Raw genomic sequence first — 27727 nt, forward strand, 5'->3', positions numbered from 1 at the left:
AATAATTTGTGGCCAGGTCGCTTCTAAAAGAGCTACATAGCTCAGTGGGCCTTACCTGGTAAAATAAAAAGTTATGTTTAGTTGACTTAGTTTAGTTTTATTTTGGATTGCTACATGAGGTCTAACTAACAAACAGCCCCTAACTCTTAATTTGCAAACACCATAATCAATGTCGGATCAACTTAAAATATCTGGGAGCAATTATCACTGATGGGAAGGCCAAAGGATAGCAACAGTAATCCTTGCAAATATGGATCCCATATGGAAAATAAATGTTAACACATCAATAAAGATTGAATTCCTTCAGGAATTGAGGTCAGTGGTTTTGTATGCATGTGAAGATGGATTCTACCCGCTAAAGATGAAAAAAAACCCAGGCTTTTTCAATTACATTTTTTAAGTAATTATGAATGGAGAGGACACAACTAATTACAATGTATGCGCCACAGTTGCTGCCCAATCAGGACACAAAGGAGTACTTCTATCCGCCATGAAACTAGGAAAAATAAAGTTATTTGGGTATATCAATCGATGCAGAAAAGGCCATCCAAAACAATACTACAAAGCACCATCGACATTGAGGGGACTAGAAAAACGGGGTGCTTTAGGAGACGAAGTCAGAACATCGCAAACTGGGCAGGCTTATACCACACCCAGCTGTTTTGTGGGGTTAAGGATCAGGAAAGGTGGAGGGAGAGATCATGATCAAAGCTGCCAGCGCAGTGCTCCGAAGACATCATCAGACTGGTCATGGGAGACGGATAATGAACGCACAGAATAAAGACCCACAGCAGATAGATTGAGACATAGACCAGAACATCACCATCGCATTTGAATACCACATTCTCCAAAACATGTGCACATGAATGTACTGTGAATAAAAAAACACTTGTATCCAGCTTTAAAACTGCTGGGAATACTTAAAACAGGATGAAAGACATTTATCAAGCGGAAACACCCACGTTCATAATACCTGATTTGCATGTGAAAAAATGTCACTCGTGAAGTCAGAAGGATTTGGGGAATTCCACAAAATAATTGCAGGGTGGTACAGCAATTTTCTGGATTGCTGTTCTGTCTCATTTGTACTTGGGCTCGTTTGTATGTATCTAATCTAGTGAGACAACCATGGCTATTGGCGAGAAATTCCCATCCATTACAAAAGACTTAAAATATATCCAGGACCTGAAACTAAAAACGTTTTATTTTACCAGGTTAAGGCTCACTGCTCTTTTTCAGTAGCGACCTCGCCACAAATGACAGCTCAATGAAGTGGCTAATCACGTGGAAATTTAGAGCGGCCAAATTCTCTAAACACATGTTTCTAGATGTAGAGGGAAAAACCGAAGGACCCGGAGAAAAAAATCCACACCGTGGGGAGAACATGCAAACTCTAAATATACAGGAGTCAGGATCGAATGTATGTTGAACTTCTTTCGCACCATACGGAGACAACCGTGCTAATCGAAGGGTCGGGATTGAACCCACGGCCTCCTGTATACTCGGAGGTAGTTAACATCTCGCAACCGTGGCGTCGGTGGCGAGATGATCTATCAGGGCTAGGCGGAGGAAGAGGGTGGACAATTTTTCATGGTGCAAAATTTCAGACAGATGGTGACTACGATCTCCAGGTTGCAGATGAAACATCTACCTTTATAAATAAGAGGCAGTGTGCACTGACTGATTTCCATAAGTATTCATATTCTTAGGTTTTTTCGGTAAAGTCACGTAGGTAAAAAATAAAAATAAAAATTATAATAGAAATAAAATAATAATTGTATTTCTTTTTTATTTCTATTTTATTTTTTACCGACGTGACTTTACCGAAAAAACCTAAGAGTATGAATCCTTGCAGTCACGAAAGCTTCAAATCTAGAAGTAGTCATATTGCCAGCTGGCTTCATGTATACCCATCCCTTTATGATTCAAATATAAAAAAAAAAACATTAATTCTGTTGCACTTATTTAACAGAAATGAGAGAGGCAAGATAGCACACAATGACAAGAGATGCAACTTTTCTTAATTATAATTATATCTTTTATTTACCAATTACCACTCGTGTTGTTTACAAGAAGGCTCCGCTTTATTGAATGACACCTCTATACAAACTGGCTCTACTGGACTGCGCGTGGTTTGACGATAATGCAGACCTGTTTGTAATTCCATTAAACGTTTGTGTACACGGCTCTTAGCTCCACTGGGATGAAGTCAACACGTTCAAAATATTGTTTTTTTTTAAGACATCCCAGCAGTGCCCAGGTTAACGAATCACAATGCCGAAGTAGCCATCACTCACACACCAAGTCACAGGGATTCAGACTCTAAAGTGCCAACTCATGAATATAGTAAATGCGGTGGTGTAATGCTGCTCGGCTCATGTATTGTAAAGTCTCCTTGGGGTGGAAAGCAGCGTTTGCAGCTCAATGCGGGATGAGGTCACCGTGCAGTCGACGAAGTGAATGAGATTCCCGTGGGGGCGGTCGGTTTTGGTTGAGATCCACCTGGACTTAGAAGAAAGTCTCCCGGCACAAGGGGCATGTGGACTTGTTGCTGGACGTGAACCACTTGTACTGCAGCACAGCAAGAGCACACAGGAAGGGGAACGTGCACGCACACACACACACACACAAGCGCGCTGTCAGCAATCGTCACCGTCACGTTTCTTTTGCAGAGCGTTTTGCTTAAAGGGCCTCGAAATACAACCAGTCAGCTCTCTTGCGATCCACGCTTCTTAAAGACACCAGCTAAAAAAAACAGCTCTTACCGTGCAGATATGTACCCAAGCTGTCCATTGCTAATGTGAAGAAAAATAAAATCACATTAGAGTTTGCTTCGAGTAACTGCAAAAGGGTTATCTGCTCACATTCCTGCATTGATCTATTAAAGTGTGCGGGTGGGATGCCAACTACAATTGAATTGATTTGATGCCCTCATCATCGACGCCATCCCCAAATGTCACCGTCGGCCCCCACGGACGGTTTTTGTCTCCCCCCCCCTCTCGTCTCAGTGAACCCTCGCACCCCCTACAAAGACAAAGATCCCCTGTATAGCCTCCACAGGCTGTTGGGGCAAGTGCTGTTAGCGAGCACCTATGAAGGCCGGCACGGCACACGGGGGGGGGGGGGGAGGGGGGTGGCCAGCATCACGCCCGGCTCCATTTGCCTCCCGAGTGGCGATGGTTAGATACCGCACCAGGGACTCATTTAAAACTGAGTTGACCTAGGGAAGCCCCAGGACCGGTTAAAAATAATCATCACAGGTGTTGGCCGTGAGCGGGATGTGAACTCTGCTCACCGGCTTCGTAGCGCAGCGCCCTAACCGCTACACAGCTACTGCTCCCCATACTCCCCCTACCCCCACCCCCCCAACCCCCACCACTCCAGCCCCGCTCGCACCAGGCACGCCGCGTGGAATTTCTTGCGGCACGTGCGGCAGGCCTTGCGCGGCAGGGAGTAGTTGGAGCCGTGGATGACGGAGTAGCAGATGGTGCACTCCTCCACGCCCTCGAAGCGCTTGTCCACGTTGGCCTTCCACAGCGCCAGCCCGTCCATGATGCTTCCGTTCTGAGGAGGGGGAGGGGGGGTGGAGGATGGTGACGTGGATGGGGCCAAGCTTACGTGTGTAGCTACAGCGGCTCAGGTGCACGGAGGCCAGGTGGCTCAGACGTCAGTGGTGAGCTGGCACCGCTGAGGACCCAGTCGCCTGTGAATTAACCAAATTCTCCAGAATGATCTCAAGCCCGGTCAACATTGACTGCACGCAACCATTGCATGCAAATTTGGTTCCGCATTTACATTTCAGCACTGAGGAATAAAACAAATATTGGTGTCACACTCATGCATCGAACCATGACTCTCAGTGGCATAGCAAGTGGGAAAGCGCTGTCCCAAACTGTGGACCAAATGTCACTGGAAGCAATCTCAGAAGTAGTTTTGTGATATCCGCTTGTGTGGGCTCTACTCTCACACAAAGGGTTGCACTGCCCAGAGAGAGAGAGCGACCCAACTGTATACTTGGTGGTGGAGGCGAACACGCTGCTATCACAATGGCGGCCAAGGTGCAACAGCGCTGGCTTGGCAGAGCTGCGGTACCTGGTGAGTGAGGAAGGTGCTCAGCTGCAGCATCCAGTTCCACCACTGCTGGCTGGCGACCCCGACACGTTTCCCGCATTCCACGGCCACCGGCCCCAGCGGGTGGTTCGGTGGCAGCGTCACCACCAGCTCCATGTACACCTCCTCCACGTTGTACGTGGCCACCACCTCACGGGCCGCGGGCCGCGCGCGAACCTGCGGAAGTCGCGGCGACGGCCGTGATTGTGACTTCCGTTCAATTTTATTCGATCGCGGTTGCCGAGCGCAGGCCTAATAAGATGGCAAAAATTCCAAGCGGGACAGAAGCAAACTAACCAAGGTAGAAGTGAGATAAAGGTCGCACGTAGAAAAAGACAACCTGATCACGATGCAAGTAGCGGTGAGAAGGAAACCGGCACTATTTGGACACGTGTAGGATGGACAGCAACAGGAATATTTTAAAGTGTGTTGCTTGGGAAAAATGGAAGGAAGCGGAAACAGAGGAAGAGCTATGAGAGGATGTCTTGAGGACATCACAACAGATTGGTGCCGGAAAGATGTGGCACTACTTGAGCATATTGGCACAAGACAGGAAAAGTAGAAACAAATGAGGAAACCTGAGTGGTCACCTACGGGGCTATCTGTCCATGGATCGTGACAATGATGAGAAACGAATGGCAAACAGCACTCTTAAGGTCGTAATATATATAAAGAGTCGATGTGTTTCTTGAATTGAGCCAAGGTTATGAGAGCTTGGGAAAATAGACGATGGGTGGGAATTCTGAAGCGGAGCAGTGCGAGGGAAGGAGACGGAGTTAGTGTTTCGACCTGTCGTGTGGCGAGTGGGCAACAACGTGGGTGCAGGAATTCACGAGCGAAGTTCAAGCAGAACAGTAAATATTGTGGTGGCAAGAGAAGAGTTTTCAATCGAGATTTAAAGTGCATATATCCAGTGGCTTCCTAATAATATAATCGGAGGCAAGAGTGTTCCAGGTGGCCGTAGAAGCGCATCTTAAAGCGCGCGATGTAGTGACCGTCTTTGTTCGACGGCGAGCCAAAAGCCGCTAAGAGGTTGACCGGAGTTTGCGCGATGATTTATGCTCCTTGACGAGATCAGCCAGATATTGTGGTTTACTTGTGGCAACGTATTCGTTCGGCAACTTAGCTGCTAGCCAAAAGCTGCCGCGAGGCCGTGAATCCGATCGCACGATTGAAATACGAACGGGGGGATGGAAAACAAAGTGTGAAGAAAGAATCAGCGTGCCGCACGCACCGTCATGTCGTGGATGCGCTGTCCGGTGGCCTGCACGGCGGCTATCTCCTGCGCCGACAGCACGGGGCTGGCGTGGCGGCTCGTGAAGCGCTCCACCACGCCCGACACGCGCTTGTCCTGGTTGTTCCACCAGAGGCGCACCATGGCCGGCAGGCAGCGCAGCGCTTCGGCGTACACGCAGCAAGCCACGTGCGGCACCTCCACGGGCAGCGCCGCGGCACCATCGTCTGCGGGAGGGGGACGCGGGGGACGGGACGCGCGGGTGTGCGGCGGGGCCCGGAGAGGCCGCAAAAGTCGCACGTCAACTACGATAACTAAACTATAAACTCGTTTTTTATTTGACCAGATAAGGCCCCCATGAGCTGCAGAGCTCTTTTTCAGAAGCGACCTGCCCGCAAATGATAGCTCAACGAAGCGGCTTATCGTCACGTGGAGATTTATAGCAGCCAAATACTCTGAAACGCATGACGTTGGTTCTAAATATGGAGGGGAAAAACCGGAGGACCCGGAGGAATATCTACACAACCACAGGGAGAACACAATATACAGCAGCAGGCGCCAGGGTCGGAATCGAACCCACGCACTCCTGTATACCAGGCGAGGTAGTTAACATCTCGCCGCCTGGCCGATATGCCTAAAACCGAGTGCTTTTACCTGAATGTAACCTTTAATCACAATTTAAATGTAACGTAAACCTGACCCTACCACGGATTTTCAAAGTAAATCCGAACCAAGTTGCTGTTGTCAGCCTGAAGTATGACAATCACACACACAAACATCTAATCTAATCCATATTTATAGACCGTCTTCACTCAAGGCGCTTGACGTAGTTTACAAAACGATGACAGCATGAAATTATGTAATTGGCGGGGGGCGTACTCGGATTGAGGAATGGGTGACCGCGATAGAGAGGAGAACTTAGGGATCACGGAAGGGTAGGGGGGGGGACGGGAAGGAGTGGAGCGGAGTGGGGAGGGAAGAGGAAGAGAATGGGCAAGAGAGAAGAGGTGGAGCTTTGAGAGAAGAATGGAAGAAGGTTGAGGGGGAGACTGCTTAATGTGCAGGGGCAGTGTTGAGTCTATGGGCAGTGTTGAGTCTATGGTGTAGCGTTGAGTCTGTGGGCAGCGTTGAGTCTGTGGGCAGCGTTGAGTCTATGGGCAGCGTTGAGTCTATGGGCAGTGTTGAGTCTATGGGCAGTGTTGAGTCTATGGTGCAGTGTTGAGTCTATGGGCAGTGTTGAGTCTGTGGGCAGCGTTGAGTCTATGGGCAGTGTTGAGTCTATGGTGCAGTGTTGAGTCTATGGTGCAGTGTTGAGTCTATGGGCAGTGTTGAGTCTATGGGCAGTGTTGAGTCTATGGGCAGCGTTGAGTCTATGGGCAGTGCTGAGTCTATGGTGCAGTGTTGAGTCTATGGGCAGTGTCAAGTCTATGGGCAGTGTTGAGTCTATGGGCAGTGTTGAGTCTATGGGCAGTGTTGAGTCTATGGGCAGCGTTGAGTCTATGGTGCAGTGTTGAGTCTATGGTGCAGTGCTGAGTCTATGGTGCAGTGTTGAGTCTATGGTGCAGTGTTGAGTCTATGGGGAGCGTTGAGTCTATGGGCAGCGTTGAGTCTATGGGCAGCGTTGAGTCGATGGTGCAGTGGTGGGTCTATGGTGCAGTGTTGAGTCTATGGGCAGTGTTGAGTCTATGGGCAGTGTTGAGTCTATGGGCAGTGTTGAGTCTATGGGCAGCATTGAGTCTATGGGCAGCGTTGAGTCTATGGGCAGCATTGAGTCTATGGGGAGCGTTGAGTGTATGGGGAGCGTTGAGTCTATAGTGCAGTGTTGAGTCTATGGTACAGTGCTGAGTCTATGGGCAGCGTTGAGTCTATGCGCAGCGTTGAGTCTATGGGTAGTGTTGAGTCTATGGTGCAGTGTCGAGTCTATGGGCAGTGTTGAGTCTATGGGCAGTGTTGAGTCTATAGGCAGTGTTGAGTCTATGGGCAGCGTTGAGTCTATGGGCAGTGTTGCTCAATGTACAAGTGAAGTTGATTCCAGTGTAGAGGGGTGCACGCAGTCTTGCTCACCTGTGAGTGCCAGTGGCGGAGGCTCCGTGAACATGCTCCGCGTGACTTTATCCGTGGCTCCTCCACAGCTTCCGGCGCCGGAGAGAGATGGGGCGGCCGAGGGGAGAGCTGGACTCTCCGGCATGAGCCTGAACAGTCCCTCGAGCAGGCGGCTCAGCGAGCCCTGCTCACGGATGAAGCCCGAGTACTGCACGCGCAGCTGTGCGGGGGACGCGCAGACGCGGGGCAAACAGACGGACAGACGGGACGAGACGTGTGGACTTTAAAACCAAATAAGAATTCGTTGCCTAGGACCAATTCAATTAGAGCGAGGGCAATGAGCAAGGTTGAGCCTAGACAGTGCGTGCATGGGTGATCACCATGCACAGATTGTAATCGGGCCATTGTTGTACTGTAGTTCTATGCTCCAAAATGCATCCTCCCCACCTTCACCAACCTGCACTGACCAGGGTGGTGAAGTATGGTCAAAAAACCCCCCATGATCGGAAGGTGTCAAGAGGCCTTCACTCAGTAGTGGACCGACAAAAATGGCCGTATAAGCACATGATGACGATGAGGACAGTGCTGGTAATGTCGACGACGATGATGGTCACGAAAATGACGATCCTCTTGGTCGAGGAAGACACAACCCTAAATCACATCATAGCTCACCTCGAAATGCCGTGTTCTGTGCCGTCCGACACAAACGTAAACACTAACGAAAGATCATTTATCTTTAAAGTCACAGTCAAGCAAATCATTACAGCACTCTCGTGACGTCACTCCGACGTCGCTCCCACACAAGGAGCTCACTCGAGCACACGACATCAGCACACTCGACCGGAACTCTAAATCGATTTTTTGTTTTACTCATTAACAAAGTAACAGGTTTATTCTATACCCATCACCCAGTGATTGAATGAATGAAAAGACGAGTCCGAGTCCATGGCCTCGCTCTGCTGCTGCGAGGGGGCGGGGAGGGGGGGCGGGGGAAGGGGGGCGGGGGTGGGAGGGGGAGGTCGCACCTCTGACGAGGCGGCCTGGAAGAAGCTGAGCAGCAGCTTCCAGGCGAGCAGGTAGCCCAGCGTGGTGTGGTACGCGGGCGTCAGCGGCTCCACGCGCACCGGCTCGCCCACCGGCACCGGCGACAGCAGCTCCAGCAGCTCCTCCTCCAGCGATGCCAGCACGGACATCAGGGCGGCCGGGGGAGACCTAGCGCCGGGCGAGACGTCAGTTTGGGCCCCCCCCGCTCGTCGAACTTTATTTCGTTGTGGGTCAAAGGTGAGGTGGCAGTCACGTACTGCTGGGACCGGAGGAACGCTACGGCAATGTTTGTGTCAGTGTTTGGGAGTACGGAAGTGGTGGGTGACTTTATTTTGATGGCAACATTTGATTGGTAGAATACTTATGATAATTTGTAATTTACGTTGATTCTTTGTGTATTCTTGCACACCACTACTGATGCAATCATTAAATTGTTTTCACCTATACGGTACGTGTTTAATTCAACTGGCTACATCTCTCTTGTACGCTAGAGCACCTGTAGAACGAGTCACGTGCACAATAGACGTGCGGGATACGAGTTGTCTTGTATACAAGGTAAGTGTTGTCACCCGAATAAAATCCTTTCAAGGTTTTTGTTTATAATACTTTTTTTTTATATATATCATTTGCTAATATTCACAAGACACAATTCTGGCCACTCGATCGTGCCAGCCACAGGAAAGCCCTCATCACTCACAACTCACACTATGAGTGAAGTGGCTTCACTGATAAGTCTCGACACATGGCGACAATGTTAGGGAAGAAAGAAACCACTGCGGAAGGCGTGCGAGGTCGGACAGGATGATCACGCGGGCCACTCACAGGCACGACTCCGTCTCCCCCTCGTCTTCCGGCTTTGCTTTCCCGGTGTCAAACGCCGGCAGCTCGGGCATGAGCCTGAGGAACACAAGGCGGCAGATGGCAACACAACTCGGTACCACACACGTCACACACTGGGGCAGTATGAGCAGTCGGCACGCTTGCTACTGCTGGTCCCACATACTATTCAGGGCTTTCATTCATTCCGCTAGATGAAGCTGATTACTTATACATTGCTTCTCATCGTTGTTTGCTGTAATGCACAGCACCTGTGGAGTACCTACTCCTTCCGGAGAGCCAAATAGGACGTTAAAACTCCGGTTGCGGGCCAAGCATTACCCACACACACACACACCTCTGTCACTTCTGTCACTGCAAGATACCCTTGCAGTAGCAGAAGTGAGTGAGCACACCAAATTAAAAACAGAGCACGCAAAAATATTCTGCCCCGAGTATCCGCTTAGCGCAGCTAAGACGCTTGCAGTGAGGGATACATATTGTTCGTAGGCCATTTTTCAGTGGTAGGCCTCTCATGGTTGTGAGCCATGCGAGTGGCGGGACGAATACGAGCCGCGGGCTGCAGGTCATTCACCCCCTGACGTGCATAAACAACATTGTGCCGTCATCATTTGCAAAAGCAGGCCACCGTGTACTGCTATAATGACCCAAACCCGTAGCGTGATAATTGTCTGCGGCGAGTTGCAACAGGCTGGAGCCGAGGTACGGCGGTGAGAGCGCGTCGCTATGAACACGATGACCCGAGTTTCCGTGGCGAGTGATATCAGAATCGTTCCTGAGCCTCTCCTTTTCGCCAATAATGCGCACTGAGCAAGGGTGTTGACATGGAGAGGCCTGAATCCAGCGGTGGATACTATAACCAATCTGGCAAGCCGGGCCATTAAGCCAGCCACAGTTTATGACTTGCGGATTTGATTGTATAAACAAATGCAAGCGTGCGCACATGCAGATTCACGTACAAATGGATGCATGCAAACGTTAGGCACGCGAGCTCACACTCAAATGCACACACCCTAACGTACGAGTGCTTAAACGCAAAGGCGCATGTTCCAATGAAGCCGTGGCAATTACTCTGGCACACAGACAACATTACACATCTTCGTCTCTTCCTCCGATTGTACTCCAATTGTGCGATGTCAAGAGGCAAAATAATCCATTTACAACTCTCCGTGGCAGTGCATCATCCCGGGAAAGAGAACGGTCCGTGTATTATCACAGTTGTTCTTGTAACATGTCCTACAAGTGACAACTCATGCACACCAAGTGGCTCGGCAGGAGAGTGAGCGGTGCAACGTCACGAGGTTGCTTAAATCCCGGTTACATGATAAAAAAATAGTTCAGTTTTATTATTCGTTTCGTTTGTGATTTGCTTAGCTGTTATATACTTTGCACTCGCATCGTGTTTGTTGTTTTAACTTTCTGACCGGCCCGACTGGACATCTGTGACAAAGAGCTTCACAGCTCATCGGATTCCTCCAGTATGAATAAAGATTCTGATTCTGAACTCAGCCCATCGTTCCATTGGGGGTCGAAAGATTGAGCACAACTTTGTGTGGAAGTCCACAGTGAATATCTTATGGACAGACTCACTCAGTCGTAGGAAATTCCCTCCCACTGGCTCAGGGTGAGCGCTGCTTCGATGTCCAATCAAGCTGGCAACCACTTATTAAACTGATTTTGTTATTTACCAGGTAAGGCACACTGAGCTATATAGCTCCTTTTCAGAAGCGACTTGGCCAGAAATGAAAGCGCAATGAAGTGGTTTAAGTGGACATTTATAGCAGGCAAATAATATAAATAATATAAATGCATGTTTCTAAATGTGGCGGAAAAAACAGAGAAAAATCCATGTGACCGCGGGGAGAGAGAGAGAACATGCATACTCCAAATATACAGCAGGTCTCAGGGTCGGGATCGAACCCACGACCTCCTGCATACCAGGCGAGGGAGTTAACTCTAGATTTGAAGCTTTCGTGACTGCAAGGATTAATATCCTTAGGTTTTTTCGGTAAAGTCACGTAGGTAAAAAAAAATCTAAATTAATAAAAGTTAAATAAAAATAAAATAAAAATCACGACGTTTCGGAGGCAACACAAGCTTTCGTCTTCAGGTGGAACCGTCACAGCACGATTGCTGTATCAAGTGAGAGAAATTCCAAGAAAACAGTCCTTGTATATATACTGGTTGAGGGTGGGAGGAGCCAAGGCACGCACCTGGACATTATTATTGTGAGGTTCGGTGCGGCTGACGCACGCTGCTAGAGGGAGTTAACATCTCCTAGCCACCGTGGCGCCCACTTTGAAAGGTGGGGGGGGGGGGGACACCCGGCTTGCTTGCGCAACTCGTGGCGGCGAGCCTCCTCACTTGTCGAGCATGTGGAAGGCGGCGAGCTGGACGGGCCTCGCGGGTGCGCCCAGCAGGGGCGCCAGCGTGTTGAGGGCCGTCTGCAGCGCGTCCGGCAGGTGGCTCCGCTGCCCGGCCACTAGGCGTGGTGGCAGTCGGTGTCCGTGCAACTGCTCCACAGGGATGGGGCCCAGGGCCTGCGCCGTGGCCTGCAGCAGAGCCAGGCAAGGCCTGCCGGGGCCGGTACCCGCCGCGCCCACCGCGCCAGCTGCGCACGCACGAAGATGTACAACCCCACCCCCCCGCTGTGTATCCAATGCAATCGTCCAGCCATCTGCATTCTATCGTCCGACACCATCAAGTGTTTTAGATTTGTGTTTGAGCATCACTGGTAATGGAAGCGATATATTTTCTGCTTCACTTCAGGTCATCATCATCTGGAATGGTCAATCCACAGCTAGATGAAGCCCTCCGCAAGCGGTCATCCTGCAACGTATCAATCCACCTGGCGTCTACACACACAAGCCGATTTGTTCATCGGTCCATATCTCTGCAGTGGACATCTTGTCGGACGCGTTCCACTCCTCGGCTGCCACTCCGTTATTATTCTTGACCATCGGCCATAGTCTCCCCATGCGACGTGTACTGCCCAGGCCCACTCATAACTACGTCATTAAGCTGCAGCACATTCTCAAATGTACATATTCCTATTTCTCTCTCTCAATATAATTCCAGGCTTGCAAGGTGGGGAGGGGTGGGGCGGGGAATGATGCGTACCGCACAGGGACACAAACGCGGGCAGCAGCAAGCTGTAGGCTCCGTCCGCGAAGAACTCTGCCCACTCGGTGAAGAGGTGCGGAGGCACCGCAGCGGAAGCCTCCTCCGGATCCACGCTCTCCGGCGGTGGCGCGGAGACGGCGGCGGCAGCGCCGGGCGGAGGCGTCTGCAGGAGGTCGGCCACCGACGCCAGCAGGCGGCAGCTCTCGGCCGCAAAAGCGAGCACGTGCAGCGACGCTCGTCGCGCGTCCCCCAGGCTCTCGCCTGTGCTCTGCGCAGCGGGGGAGGGGGGGAGGGGCAACACAGCACAGGGGTCGCGGTGACACTGCGGTTATTACCTGTCCCGATTAACACACCCACACTATTAACCCTTTTCCGTTCCAATGACGTACACATGGTGGGCTCGAAGCGCGGACCTCGGCGATGAGCGGAAAAAACGCGCCGCGTCTCGTCGGCGCCACCCGCGACATCGTGAAACGCGACCCCCCGCCCCCCGCCGCCGTCACGCGCTCCGCACGAACCTGCAGCCACGAGAGCATGGAGCACAGCAGGAAGTCCCAGTGGCGGTGCGAGAGCGGCGAGTGCGCAAACAGGAGCCCGCGCAGAAACCGCATCATCTCCACGTTGCACGCCACCGCCGCCCCGTCCTCGCCCGACACATCCCTGCCGCGCGGACAGACACAAAGGCAAAGACCGTTTGCCACCCGCCCCACTGTGTGCTGTACCACAGCCTTCAGCACTTGTCCCAGGGGACCTTTGTGTTTGTCGTCATGTGCGATTGCTGTGTGTGTCTGCGTATGCATCTGCGTAACACTGATGGATATGAGACTACGGTGTGTCTGTCTGCGTGATGGTTGGCTCTGACCGTGCGAACAGGAAGACGTCGTCGCTCTCCTCGTCCCTCCAGGCAGAAAGCGTGTCCAGCGCCCTGTGCAGGCCGTCCGTGGGGAGCTCAGGCTGCGACAGGAGGCACACGGACAGCAGGGAAAGGCAGCCACGGGCCCCTGCAACACAAACGCACGGCCCCCAAAACCAAGTCTCAGAGGGCCGTAGGGATACGTTGCCGTCAATGATGGCCTACTAAGGCTGGCACGGCACGTGGCGGTGGGGCCGGCATCACGCAGGCTCGGCCACTTGAAGCACTCCTCACTGCCGGCGTCGTTAAACACACACCGATGACATTTTGTGCAAGGCCATGTTAACCTGGAGGAAAAGCCCAACCCGGCACAGGCACCACGCGACCTTGGCGTTGTGCATCGCCGAAAGACCCCCAAAAACCCTGGCGGCAAAGTGTCAGAATGACTGACCCCACTCGTGGCGAGTCCATTGATCTAGGAGAAGAAGAAACTGCCCACCTGTCTATTTCCCAATTTGTCCCTAACATGTTTTTCTGCCTGTTGCCTGTATGCATCCCCTGCATCTGTTTACTTGTCTGCCTGCCTGTCTTTACGAATTTCTGTCTGTCCGTCTTGTCTCTAGCTGTCTGTCCTGTCTCTACCTGTCTTATGCCCTCCTACCTGACTGTCTGCCTGCCCATCCATCTCTCTGCCTGCCGTCTGTCTGTCCATCCATCCATCCGTCTGTCTGTCCGTCCACCTGTCCGTCTGTCTGCCTGTCCATCCGTCCGTCCGTGCGTCCGCACGCCGATCCGCGGACATGCCTTGAGCACGGGTGCGAGCGTCCGGCGAGCAGGACATGAGCAGGGCGGTGGCGACGTCCACGAGCGCGTGTGCGTCTGAGCGCGGCAGGAACGGAGCGAGTGCCCACGCCGTGTGCAGCTTGGCCTCCGTGGGCTCCGAGAACCTGCGGCGGTGGTGGATCAGCAGCAGCAGCAGCAGCAAGCGCAGCGCGACGGCAGTCACCATACAGGACAAATACACAAGGATCCTCCCTATAGCCCTAACAGACTGTTGGGGCAAGTGCCGTTAGCGAGTAGCAGCTATGACTGCCGGCACGGCAAACGAGGGGGTGGGTGACCAGCACCATCCCCAGTCGCCTTTGTCTCCCCAGCGGCGATGTTTACACACCGCACCGGGTACTCATTCGAGGCCGAGTCGCACAGCGCCAACAAGGAAGACGGCACTGGCGGTCCAAACGTGACACCGTTCGAATGAGACACAGAGAGGTGACGACAGAGAGGCGACAGACGAATACCAATAGGAGGAATGGCACAAGACAGTACAAAGAGTACATAGGATGCACACTGCAAATGAGGAAGTATAAAGGAGACAGGCAGTACGAATGCAATAGTAAGGAGAGAGAGGAGCACTGAGACACAGTACAACACAATAAAAGCGGTACAAACAAGACAGTAAAAACGGCACATGCAAGACACAGTGCAGGTGAGGTAGTACAAAGGAGACAGAAAGTACAACTGAAACGGTGACAGTATCACCGAGTTCATAGTACAAGCAAGACAGTACAAGCAGTACACACAATACACAGCACAAAGGAGACGGTACAGAGGAGTCTGTAAAGTGCGGTGGGTCGAACCCGGCGTCGGTGATGGTGTGAGCGCATCGCGTCGTACCACTCGACGGAGCCGTAGAGGGCCTTCACGTCCGTGTCGAGGCCTCGCCTGGAGGCTTCGGGCAGCGCGTGGGACAGCGCGAGGGCCCACAGGCCCCCGTGCTGCACGGATCTGTGCGGCCGCACGCGAGATAGAGACAGAGAGAGAGAAATAGAGGACACATTACTTATTAAAAGGTAAAAGCGAATGACCAAATCACCGAGAATGCGCCCCATCTTATCAGATCCTGGAAGCCAAGCAGGATTTTAGCCTGAGCTTGCATGGGCAACCTCCATGCACAGCAAGTTGTTAAAGGCTGCTTGCAGGGATATGTGTGTGGGCAGCAGAGGGTAGTGTCAGCGTTAACTCTGCAAATGGTCAAGAATGAAATAAAAAGGCAAAATATCTCTGTAAATTCAGATTTTTATTCTGTGACGTGGCGCTGTGCACAGGTTTACCTTGCGTTACGCGAGAGTAGTCGATGCGTTCCACAAAACCGAGTCAGCTACCTCGCCGCATGTCGAGTGAATTCAAATGACAAAGAGCGAATTTTGTGCAGAAGTATTGTTAGCCGCATATACGCGGAACCGCACAAAGCGAACTTACACCAGTACGCCACGGAGACCTATGGTCAGTGTTCACATTTCGCTGAAACAGGCTCTGGCCCCAGGTGAAACTTCTGGACGAAGCACGCCCTGGCGCAGCGGGCACAAAGCGTGCTTTACTTGCGCCTGTAACGACTGATCGGTGCGGTAACGAATTGTGAACTGCAATTATCCACCTACAGGTCACCTGTCACCCCTCCCGCTGTCCCGTCGTGCCCGTCACCTGTTAAAGAGCTCCCCGAGCAGCTGGCTGAGCGCGAGCGGTGGGTCAGCGGCAGGCGTGGACGGTGTGGATGCCGCGCCCACGAGCCCCCAGCAGAGGGCACCGACGCAAGGCGGCAGGGAAGGCCCGGCTGGGCCGGAGCGACTCAACCGGCACCACGTGTCCGCCAGCATGCACTCGCACGCCAGCTCCAGGCAGCACGCGGGGTCTGCGCGCAAACGGTGGGGGGGACCACGGTGGCGAGATGTTAACTCCCTCGTCTTCTATGCAGGATGTCATGGGTTCGGTCCCGACCGTGACGGCTGTTGTATAGTCGCGTGGATTTTTCTCAGGGTCCTCCGGTTTTTCCCTCCGCATTTAGAAACACGCGTTTAGAGTATTTGGCTCTTATAAATATCCACGTGATAAGCCACTTCGTTGAGCAATCATTTGTGGCCAGAACGCTTCTGAAAAAGAGCTACATAGCTCAGTGGGCCTCATCTGGTAAAATAAAAAGTTATGTTTAGTTGACTTAGCTTAGTTTTAGTTTATTTTGGAATGCTACATGAGGACTAACTAACAAACAACCCCTAACTCTTAATTTGCACACACCATAATCAATGTCGGATGAACTTAAAATATCTGGGAGCAATTATCACGGATGGGAAGGCCAAAGGATAGCAACAGTAATCCTTGTAGCTCAGTGGGCCTTACCTGGTCAAATAAAAAAAATTGTTTATAGTTTAAACAGAAGTGTTGCCCGTGCAACCTTTAACGGACTGTCGGGGGAAAGTGCTGTCAGTGGGCACCTGCGGTGGACGTCATGGAACACGAAGCATTACCACCGGCTACCTTCGTCCCTGATGATTATACACAGCGCCAGCTACGTAGAGGTGGCCCACATCTGATTCAGATATCGCTTGGGGAAGACGTTATTAACAACACACTGCTTTGAAACCCACCTCGAATGATCGAGCGTGATCATTATTGTCGTGGCTTGGTTCACATTGGTTTACATCCACGATTGCCATCCACTAGACACTGTTTTGATACTTCAAATAATCAACATCCTTTAACCAGGCAAAAACCACCGTGTGACCTCTATTACTCACACAAACAAGATTTGTAAAATATTAGCTACAATCTGAGGTGTTCTTGAATGTGGTTTACAGCGACAATTGTATTGCCTTTTGACCTAATTACCTGGAATGTGCCCCATCTCCTCAGACCTCGGAAACCAAGCGGCAAGCTTGAGCCTGGATAGTGCTTCAACGGGGAACCAAGCGTGCATAGAGGCCGTTATTGGCTGCTGCGTGGCTACGTGGCTAGCAGCAGAGGGCAGTGCAGATTCATATATAGTTGGACTGTACTTCTATGCTCCGGCATCTACGTCACCGAGCCACACTGACCCTCGTAGTAGAGTACGATTCAATAAGCCCCTCCCACGACTCGCACGGCGTGGGGAGGGGCCATCATCCAGCAGTGAATCCAACAACGCTGCACGGGCGTGCGCCACCGTGCGCCACCGTGCGCCGCCGTGCGCCGCCGTGCGTTTCCTCTGCCGGGCAAAGCAAGGGGGAACTTACGCTGCAGCAGCGGCACGGTCTGGCCGCCGCCAATGGTGAAACTTCGCGCGGAAACATTTTTAAAAGCGCTTAGCGCTCACGCTCTGGAATCGCTCCTGCTAAACAGATAACCCTCCCGCGGCTCCGGTCCCAGCGTCTTCGCCTAAGCCGCTACTCCGGTGGGCGGGCGACTTCCCGGTGTCGTTTTGCACATCTTCGAAATAAATCAGCGCCGCATGCTTCCCTGGGTCTTCCCCCCCACCCTGTAGAAAGGCGGCTAGTGATTTAGAGTTCCCTTAAAAGGCGAACCCCCCCCCCCCAGCCCCGTTTGTAAGCGCAAAAATAACGGCCGAGAAACCCTGGGATGTCCCCCCTTTGTGCGAGATCCGTGCGCCGTCGTTCATACATCACCGGCGTACAGAGGCACTCAAGAGTTTTCCTTCACTGCGCCAGGCAATCGCCACTAATGACTCGTGTGTGTGTGTGCGTGCCACTGCCGCGTACAGTTCGAGCGGTACCTATCACCCCTTAACCTAATTCTAACCCCGATGCAGACTCCTCACCCGTTTTCGTATTCCTACCACCAACCCTGAGCATCACTCTAAAACTAACTGCTAATCTCTAAACGGACCCCTGCGCATATTCCGCAAAACCCAAATTATTGTTTTGTCAGCGTGCCATCGATGTGCATTCACGTGCCATTTATAGTCCGCAATTCTAGATCAAAAGTTCTCGTTAAAATACAACTTTGTTCCTATGCAATAACCTTAAGGGGAATCCCACAACGCTTTCTGAATCGCAGTGCTGCAGAGCCCACCGCGGGCACCGACCGATAAAACCATCAACGCTTGCTGACCGGCCATTAAGATGTGAGCGTCGTAACGGAGACCCGTCTCTGCAGAGGCATTAAGTGAGATGGGGCATCGCAGTGCACCGCTGGGCCATAAACCCTACACATCATTGGTTAAACAGGAATACGACCGATTATTATTATTATATCCCGAAGTAGACTAAAGGGATTTCTCAAAAGCGGAATGTCTTCCTGTTCACGAGACAATTATAACGGAGGTAAATCGCTCGTCCCCCTAGAACACGTGTTTTAAAAGAAGATCTGCGCAGCGGAAATGTTTATTAATTCAGGAGAGAACTGCACGCTTGTCACTGTGATTTGATCGCAATATTTAACGAATTTTTTTTCCTCCCTCCCTCCCGGCTCTGCCAATTTTCTGAGCCAAATTCAATTCTCTGACGTGCGGAGGCGTAGGGGTCGGCGCGTGCGAACTCTGCGTTTCACACCAAGAAAAGGGACCAAAAAAATGCGGAGAGAATAACAATATAAAGTAGAAAAAATGCAGTATAAATCAGAATGAAACATGATGTCCATGATTACCGGGTAATAAGCGAGCCCCATAGGATGAAAACGAAGGGAGTGAGAGCGAAGACAGACGGGTTACATGGCCAGAACAAAAGGGAGCAGTGGTGCAGGAAAAGAGGCGGCAGTGATGAAAACGGGTGGCAATGGGGAAAGGAGTGGGTGATGAAGAGGGCGACTGTCTGGAGAGCTAGCATCCATTTAACAATGGGAGTCAGTGTGGAAAGAGGGCATCAATAAAGGGGCATACGATGGATAAGGGGGCGGCAGTGACGATCGAGAAAGGGCCACTGTAAAGGGAGCCTGTATGTGTGTGCGTATAACTTATTTTGCACCGTACATAGCCAACCGTGCTAATCGGAGGTGCGGGGGGGGGGGTAAGGACAACAAATTAAACACAAAAGAGCAGTTCTAAAGAAATTAGTTTTCAATCTAGATGATGATTTAAAGGTGCATAGCTCCAGTGCCTTCCTAATATCGGAAGGAAGAGCGTTCCAGATGGAAGCGTGCGATGCGGTGACCGTCTTTGTTCGATGGCTAGCCAAACGCCGCTGCTGCGAGGATGCTGACCGGAGCTCGTGTGATGGTTTACGCTCCGTGATTACATCAGCGGGGTATCGTGATCCATTTTGCGGCAAGCACTTCGTGTGTACCGAATGCGAACTTATCACGTATTCATACTCTTTGGTTTTTTCGGTAAAGTCACGTAGGTAAAAAATTTAAATAAATTAAATCACGACGTTTCAGGTACAACACAAGCGTCCTTCTTCAGGTGGCGACAACTTAGCGAAAGTACAACCGCTTAAGTGTGAATTTAATTTATTAGAATTTTTCACCTACGTGACTTTACCGAAAAAACCAAAGAGTACGAATCCTTGCAGTCACGAAAACTTCAAATCTAGAATTATCACGTGATTCATTCGGCAACCGGCTGCAGTGGAGAGGCAGGGGCCGGCAGCAGCAGGTGCCAGCTCCTTGGCGAAGATAAACAAATCCACTCGCACAAGGGTGGCCTCTGCAATGCGGTCAACCTGCACAATTCATCACGGACCCTCCTCCCCCCCAAACTTCCCGGCTCAAAAAAAAACACTTCACCGATAAGAGCTATGGGTCCCCGGTCACAGAGTCGGCGAAGCTCAAGGGCCGAACGCCAACGCTGTTCGGCGTGCTTGCGTTCGGTTCTTCCCCGGCTTGAGCAGCGACGTCAGCGGTATCGCTGTCGTGCGGGGAGGCAGTGCCACTGAAATGGGGGGATCACGGGCCAAAGGGGTCTGGGTTCCAAGCAATGAATAGGGCCCCCCCCCCCCCCCACTTACCACCCCCCACTTACCTGCTCCCCTCGCTGCGCATTTCAGAAGTTCGCGTGATGGTTTATGCTCCCCGACGAGATCAGAAAGGGATTGCGGTTCACTTGTGGCGAGCGCTTTGTGTGAACTTCCAAAATATTCGTTCAGCTAAGCCACTGACAGGAGCATAGATGGGCAGGTGCGTGTGCCAGCACGTGCCAGCATGTGCCAGCGTGTGCTAGCATGTGCCAGCGTGTTGGTACATACATGTAAAGAAAACGCACACGCGCATGCTGGAGTGCTTTTAAATTGCACGTATGGGACATCGGAAATGAATGTTTTCTCTGTGGTGTATAAACTGCCTACGACCAAAAATCACCTGGGATGTGCCCAATGGAATCAGATCTAGGTAGAACGTATCAGTGTTGAGCCTGCACAGTGCTGGGTGATCACAATGCACGTGACTCGTGCTGCTCCCCACTTTCACCAAACCCGCACTGACCAGCGTGGTGAAGTATAGTCAAATAACATCATGATCCGCATGGCATGGGCAAGAGGCCTGTCAATCATTGTGGATTGTCAGCAGGGCTCTGCATGTAGAAGAGTTGCCACCCACTGCTACGATACAAATGGTAAAAATCTTTAAAGTAAAATCGCTAAAGCCAGCCCTTTCTGAGGGGCTCTGATCTCGAGGCACTGTTGGTCAAAGGGCAACATTCCCCGTGGTATTTTTCCACAACTTCAGGCAACCAGGGGTTGCTTTGACAGGGATCAGAAGCGAGTTCTCTGGAAAGCTTGCTGGCTGTGTTCCCCGACACGGTGCATTATGGCCCCCAGAGACACCCAGGCACATGGCGTGAACCCAGGACCTCGGCAGGGCTGGCTCAGCACCCCCAGCGTGATACATTAGCCCCCTGAGGCTGCCGTGCCTCCTCCGTCGAGGCTCAACTGGAGCTTCTCCATCCCCCACCCGGCCCCAGCCCGGAACCCGTCACTTCCAGAGCGGCTTCGGTCGAGTCACGGCGGTGACACGGTCGGCGGCGGCGTCGCGTCATGCAGCGCCCGCGCTAAGCGAGGCGCGGCGAGCACGCGCGGGGAGATGCAGCGAGTCCGCCGCGAACCTGGGCCGTGACGTCAAGGGGTTTAGTTCTGCCATGGAGAGGAGTTGAACCCCAACGCCGACACGTTACGCAGGCTGATGCCTATGTCCAACATCACCGTGAACTGCCCCGGATCTCGTCCGCTTTTGACAACTAAGCACCACTGAGCCTGCTTTGTACTTGGATGGGGAGGACTGCCTGGAAACACCAGGTGTTGTAGGCTTGGGCTATAAGGTTGTCAGTACAGCAATGCGTTTTCTTCAATCTATCTGTGCGGAGCATAAAGTGGTGGGACCTGCATGACTGCGCCGTGAGGTTATGATCATGAGAAAAAAATAATCTAGAATATTTTTTTCTCCAATATCTTTGCAATTATTCCAACAATTTCGTGTTAGAAAACAGCCCGCGGGAGGGGGGATATCTCAATGCTACATCCGAGATCCTTTCAAGTGAACTCTGGAAACGCAGAAAGTTGTGACCGGAGTTCATCGGAGCGGATCGCCTCTCGCGGAGCCTCGTGAGGAGCCTCGTGAGCAAGGCGAGGGGAGTGACTGTCTGCATGCCACTTGCCTGCTTGAAGCTGCTGGTTCATTGCGCGGGGATTTTAAACGCTTTCGTGAAAGCGCACGATACATGACCAAGCAGTTGCAGCTGTACAAACCCATCGTTGCATCCTAAAGCATGGCGAGCCTCTTGCTGTACGAGCTATTTATTTTAAAATGTCTAAAAATCCAGGACATTAAAACACAAACATGTCCCAACGAGACTGCAGTGCCTAGTTTTGATAACAATTAAAATGTCTCTGTAAAACTAGTCTGGGTAGATTTCTAAACGACGCGCTCAGACGGATCCCAATGAGCTCATTAAATTAATTTGCTCAATTCGATCTGCGACACTGTTTTCTTTCCCTGATTGCCCCCTGGGCAAAGACGTATTTGCACAATAACAGAACCCCATGCAGGAGCTTGCGACCACACAATGATGACTCGCTTTAGGGTCAACGGGGGCCCCAATGATGGCAACCGGCGCATTTACTCATGGAAAAACAAGTGAAACAGCCTAAGGCCTACTATACGTGCAGGTCACAGTCACACATAAAATCATGTTAAAATATAGGGTCAGAGTTTGGGCTGGGATTCCGTGAAAAGTTAAAGAGTCTGGAGTCGAGTTGCGAGTTATAATGGAGCGCGTCGCTTTTTCAAGTTCCGTCTTATTCCGCGTAAAAGAGGCCCTCCTGGAGTGACAATGAAGTGTCCGATTTCACGCGGCGGACACCTGCCTTGATATCCATCCCGCGCACGCCCGTAGGCTGAGATTTGTAGCCGTGTAAATGTGCCCGAGCGCGTGCCGCACGCACGTTTAGCCGCGGGCGGCGAAGGTGCCGGTGGAGGCCGGCGCGGGCTTTTGGTGCAGGTGGGGGGGGAAGCGTGGTGGGGGGGGGTAGAGGGAGCGTGGTGGGGGGGGGGGCAGCATTCATTAAATCGCGCGTACGGAAAATAAACGAGGGCCAATTTGCGGTCGTCTGCGTCGGCAAGAATTCAACTTGGCCCGGCGCGCGCCGGTACGTTTGCGGGTCGCCTGCCAAAGACAATCCGCGGCTCCGCGCCAATCACGGAGAGCCGGCGAACACAGATGAGTATCGGCAAGGCGGCATTTGAAGTCCCCGCGCACTCGAGCGCGGCTCAAGATTTAATTTCAAGCGGTCGAAGGAAGGCGAGAGCACGACAGAAAGAGAAAAAAACTTTTATCGGAGAAATCTGTGGGGAAATTTAATCCGACTTCATCTCAAGAGTTAAGAGGGAAAGGGTGCGATAAAAAAAAACTTTGGAATTTTACAACCACCGTGGTCGTAGCTGCAGGATGACAATGGGTGCGCGACCACGAATTCACTCGTTTGCTCGCTCACTCAATAATTTACTCACCCACTCATTAATTCGCCCGCTCACCCACTCACAGTGATCACCCGAAGGGCGTTCGCTGTTCGGTGCGAGCGCAAAAGCAATTTCTCTCCTCTTCCAAACACCGCTTGTTCTGCCCCCCGCCCCGACCTCCTCCGACTTCAGCCGAGGCTCTCTCAACATGGGCACAACAAACAAACAAACGTGCGTGCAATTTCTGCCACTTCTTTGCTTTTGCTTTGCCGGAAAGTTATTAGTGGCGCTTACAGTACGGGGTCAAACTTTTTTTTTGTCCTTGTCCACATGTGGGAATGAGAACGAGGCAGAGGTCTGGATCGCTTAGGCTGGGGCCCACGTCAGGTGCGGGCCCCGGCAGAAACGTTAATGCGAAAAGCATGCGGAGCCATCAATCATTAGCGAAACTCAATTGGACGCACCCCGGACCGATGTGTCCTGGGAATTACAACATGGATCACTGAGGACTGGGAAATGAACCCCGATACGGGGCTCTTCATGTAATAAAATCATTATGATTAGACAGATGGAATTTCCACTGGCGCTCACAAAGACAAAGATCCCCCGTATAGCCTTGACAGAATGCTGGGGCAAGTGCTGTAAGCGAGCACCTATGAAGGCCGGCATGTACACGAGGGGGTGGGTGGCCAACATCACACCCTTTATCTCCCCAGTGGTGATATTTACACACCGCACCAGGTACTCATTTGAGGCTGAGTCTACCTAGGGGAGGCCCAGGACCGGTTCAGACAATCGTCACTGGTGTTGTTGGCCGTGAGCGGGAATCGAACTCGGATCGCCAAGTTCCTAGCACAGCCCGCGAACCACTACACCACCGCTTCCCACAGACGCTTACACACACGCACATGTGCTCACTCTCTCGTACTGCACGCACTCGCTCGTACTGTACGTGCACGCCTAGAAGAGTTGGGAATACGCGCATGGTTTTGGAATGAAATATGAATGTTCGGGGGAATCTTTTTATGAGCGTTTCAGTGAGACGATGATACACGATTCCCTAGAGGGCAATGGTGAGATCAGAGACGGGAAAGGAAAACGAAGATAATACGATAAATTATTAATAATAATCATGCGACATAGATTTATCTCTCTATGTCATTCATTCATGCGTGGATTTAATCGTAACATTTTTAAAAGCCGTGTACCCTTTGCAAGCGACGACTGCGTTCGTTTTTATTTCGAAAAATTTGATATATGTAGTTTTTTTATATATATAAGCAATGTATAACACGGTGCTGCAAAATGTCGAATTTGTTTTAGAATAAAAATAATAATAATAATATCGAGAGCCGAAGCACCACATATGGAAGAGAAACACATGAAAAAACAATAGGTTTTATTTTACTCAGGAAGCCCTCACTAATTATGAAGATTCATTTTTCAAAGAGTCTGGCTTCAGCATGATTGATCAATTCTGTTTTGGAGTAGTTTTCTGCGCACGGGATGGCATGAGCGCCAATGTGAATGCCGGGGGCCTACAACTCAAATTGCACACTGACATTTGTGGCCAGGTTGCTGCTGCAAAAGTAAGTTAGAACCTCAGTGGGTTCATCTTCTTGGTTCTTTCGGTAAAGTCACGTAGAAGGGAAATAATAAAATAATAAAAATAAAACATAATAAAATAATTCTGACGACGTTTCGGCCACAACGCAAGCAGCCGTCTGTTGTGGCCGAAACGTCGTGAGAATTACTTTATTATGTTTTATTTTTATTATTTTATTATTTCCCTTCTACGTGACTTTACCAAAAGAACCAAGAAGATGAATCCCTGCAGTCACGAAAGCTCTAAATCGAAACCTCAGTGGGCTTTGCCTGATACAACGGAGATGGTTGCGTTTTATTTGTATATTGTTAATTGTAATTTGCACTAATCTATCGCGTTGTTGTACCGTTTGTTGTTGTAAAGTTCTTACCCGCCCCGACAGGACATCAGTGGAAAAGAGCTTGACAGCTCATCGGATTTCTCCTGCAGTGTCAATTCATATTCTGATTTGGAACCCACTCGTTGCCTGGCAAGTGTGGGGCTCTCTCAGACAGCCTCCATCTTTGTAAGACCCACCAACCCCAACCTACGAGTCTCAGTATTATATTCTTAGGTTTTTTCGGTAAAGTCACGTAGGTAAAACATCAAAATTAATAAAAATAAAATAAAGATCACGACGTTTCGGAGGCAACACAAGTCTCCGTCATCAGGTGGGACCGTCACAGCCAGATTAGCTGCATCAAGTGAGGCAATGATTCAAGATGTAATCCCTTAAAAGCAAGTTGAGGGGGGGAGGAGAGGGGGGGGGGAGCTCATCAGAATGTGGTAGCCAATGAATGGAACGTATCGGGAGGGAGGGGGGCGGGGCTCATTGGCTACCACATTCTGATGAGCTCCGCCCCCCTCTCCTCCCCCCTCAACTTGCTTTTAAGGGATTACATCTTGAATCATTGCCTCACTTGATGCAGCTAATCTGGCTGTGACGGTCCCACCTGATGACGGAGACTTGTGTTGCCTCCGAAACGTCGTGATCTTTATTTTATTTTATTTTTATAAATTTTGATGTTATTACCTACGTGACTTTACCGAAAAAACCTAAGAATATGAATCCTTGCAGTCACGAAAGCTTCAAATCTAGAATTCTCAGTATTATGTAGGCGCCATCCAACTTGCTGCCTCCACAAATGTTAGGCACCTACAAAATCCATACAGAAATAAAAGCAATATATAGCTTGTAGAATGATGAGGCCTAAAGTGAAACTTGGACTAATTTCTTAAAACCGAATCACTCCTGTGTGTAACCCACTGTGGACAGACTTTTGAGTCTTATCTCCACGTATAAGTCTTTATTTATATGGATACTCCAGATTTTCTCCCACAAGAGAACCACTCCCTATAAAGCATTTGGCCAAACGGCACAATGCAAAGCCCTCGTGACACACAGTCAAGATAAATAAAAGGCCTGTCGTGATAAATTTATGTCGCCACTAGCCATGTCTGCACTGCCTGGGGTCGCCTTAGGGCGATTGGAGTGATCTCCACGTCAGGTGAGCACCTTCAACAACCCACACCGTCCACTACGGCGAAGTACGGTCACACATATACATTTCCCCCCTAAGATCGTGCAGCCTGAAACTCAGTCCTCAAGTCATTTACAACTCTCTATGTATGTACGTTGAACTTCTTTAGCACCGTGCATAGGCAACCGTGCTAATCGGAGGTGCGGACAACTCTGATGTCGTGAACCACGACAACGGCCGCATGGCGGTTGGAATAAGCGACATTCGGAGAGTACATCCGACGCGGAGCTGCAACGTGGGTGCATTTGAGATTTAAAGTTGGGGTCGGTGGATCATGCAGGGATGGGGCTTGTCTGAGAGCCCCATTTGCAGGCTGGCAAGTGGGTCACTGACATATCTTTATATTTGAACTGCATTTCATAATTCGAGGTGCTAGGTTTGAGTATTCTAAATGTTTTATCCGTTACACGGATGATCCCATGTAGCCAATTGCCTGGATATTTTACAAAGGAGATCTGTGGTTAAATTTCGATTTAAAGCTTTCGTGACTGCAGGGATTCATCTTCTTGGTTCTTTCGGTAAAGTCACGTAGAAGGGAAGTGATAAAATAATAAAAATAAAACATAATAAAATCAAGTAATTCTCACGACGTTTCGGCTACAATGCAAGCAGCCGTCTTCAGGTGAAGAATGAGACACTGCCAAGCTAGGAGCTTATATATAAGCTGAGTTGGAGGTGGAAGAAGAAGAGAGCCTTAACAAAAGAATGTGCATATCAAGAGGAATTTAGCATATTCATGGGAAATGCGTATGTTTTATTTTTATTATTTTATCACTTCCCTTCTACGTGACTTTACCGAAAGAACCAAGAAGATGAGATCTGTGGTGCGTGAGCCCAACAGCAACAACAAAATAAAGACAAAAACGTCAACATTGCAGAGGATGAGTACAGGGTCCTGCAGGAATATTGCATGATTAACAAAGGGGATACTTGACAGTCAAAAACTAAACAATCGCCGATCGAAAAAAACTGTCCAAATATGATGACAGAAAGAGGTGCTCGAGAAAGGTGAGGTACAGGTGCAATAAGGTGCACTGTTACATCGCAACAAAACACCATGAGATACGATACCGGCTTGAGCAGGCCTTCATCCAGCAGTAGACGGACCATAAATAACCACGATAATGATAATGATGCGCACGCATGTCCACTCACCCAGCAGGCGGGAGTCGGCCTCCCGCTCCTCGGAGTCGCCGATCTCAGCCGCTGTCCCCTCGTCTCCGTCGGCGCGACCGCTCCGCTCGTCCGCCCTCTGCAGGTGACCCACGAGACGCGACAGCAGCGAGACGGCCGACAGGTGTGCAGGGGCGGCGGCGTCGTCGGCGGCGTCGCCATCCTCACCGCCGTAGTCGTCGCCGGGCGTCGGGCTACAGGGTCCCGGCTCCTCCGGCACCGCGTGCTCCGGTAAGGGCAGACGGCCGATCAGCGTCGCCTCTGTCAGGCTCTGCTGGGAAGGGGGGCGCAGGGGGACGTGAGGTTGAACTCTGCCGTGGGTTTTCACGGCCGTGCTGCTGCGTAGCTTCCCGCGATGTGTTTCTGGGTGTGTACGGAATCGGAATTTGTTTTTAGACTGGAGAAATCCGATGAGCTATAAAGCTCTTTTTCGCGGATGTCCAGTAGGGGCGGGTCATGAAGTTACAACAAGAAACAATACAAAAACACGATAGGAGTGCAAAGTATAGGAAAGATAACAAAATCACTCA

At 50.9% G+C, this 27727-nt stretch overlaps 1 protein-coding gene across 2 annotated transcripts in view; it reads right to left on the reverse strand.

Annotated features, from left to right (window-relative positions):
• Positions 1 to 2015: 2015 nt before the first annotated feature.
• Positions 2016 to 27727, reverse strand: part of LTN1 (listerin E3 ubiquitin protein ligase 1) — a 172767-nt gene continuing 147055 nt past the window's right edge. Inside the window, exons 18-32 of one of the 2 annotated variants that reach the window (XM_078615544.1) lie at positions 27180 to 27471; positions 15726 to 15933; positions 14919 to 15029; positions 14049 to 14191; positions 13254 to 13392; positions 12910 to 13051; positions 12389 to 12659; positions 11633 to 11879; positions 9254 to 9328; positions 8413 to 8599; positions 7409 to 7607; positions 5345 to 5571; positions 4093 to 4287; positions 3397 to 3564; positions 2016 to 2571 (exon numbers count right to left, since the gene is read on the reverse strand). In XM_078615544.1, coding sequence (XP_078471670.1) covers positions 2509 to 2571; positions 3397 to 3564; positions 4093 to 4287; positions 5345 to 5571; positions 7409 to 7607; positions 8413 to 8599; positions 9254 to 9328; positions 11633 to 11879; positions 12389 to 12659; positions 12910 to 13051; positions 13254 to 13392; positions 14049 to 14191; positions 14919 to 15029; positions 15726 to 15933; positions 27180 to 27471 — 2667 coding nt within the window. In that variant the 3' untranslated portion in view covers positions 2016 to 2508. The remainder of the gene's footprint in view (positions 2572 to 3396; positions 3565 to 4092; positions 4288 to 5344; positions 5572 to 7408; positions 7608 to 8412; positions 8600 to 9253; positions 9329 to 11632; positions 11880 to 12388; positions 12660 to 12909; positions 13052 to 13253; positions 13393 to 14048; positions 14192 to 14918; positions 15030 to 15725; positions 15934 to 27179; positions 27472 to 27727) is intronic. The other variant, XM_078615545.1, reaches the window with a different exon arrangement.

Source organism: Lampetra planeri, chromosome 47 (genome assembly GCF_965212315.1).
Source record: "Lampetra planeri chromosome 47, kcLamPlan1.2.h2, whole genome shotgun sequence".
NCBI classification, from domain to species: domain Eukaryota; kingdom Metazoa; phylum Chordata; class Hyperoartia; order Petromyzontiformes; family Petromyzontidae; genus Lampetra; species Lampetra planeri.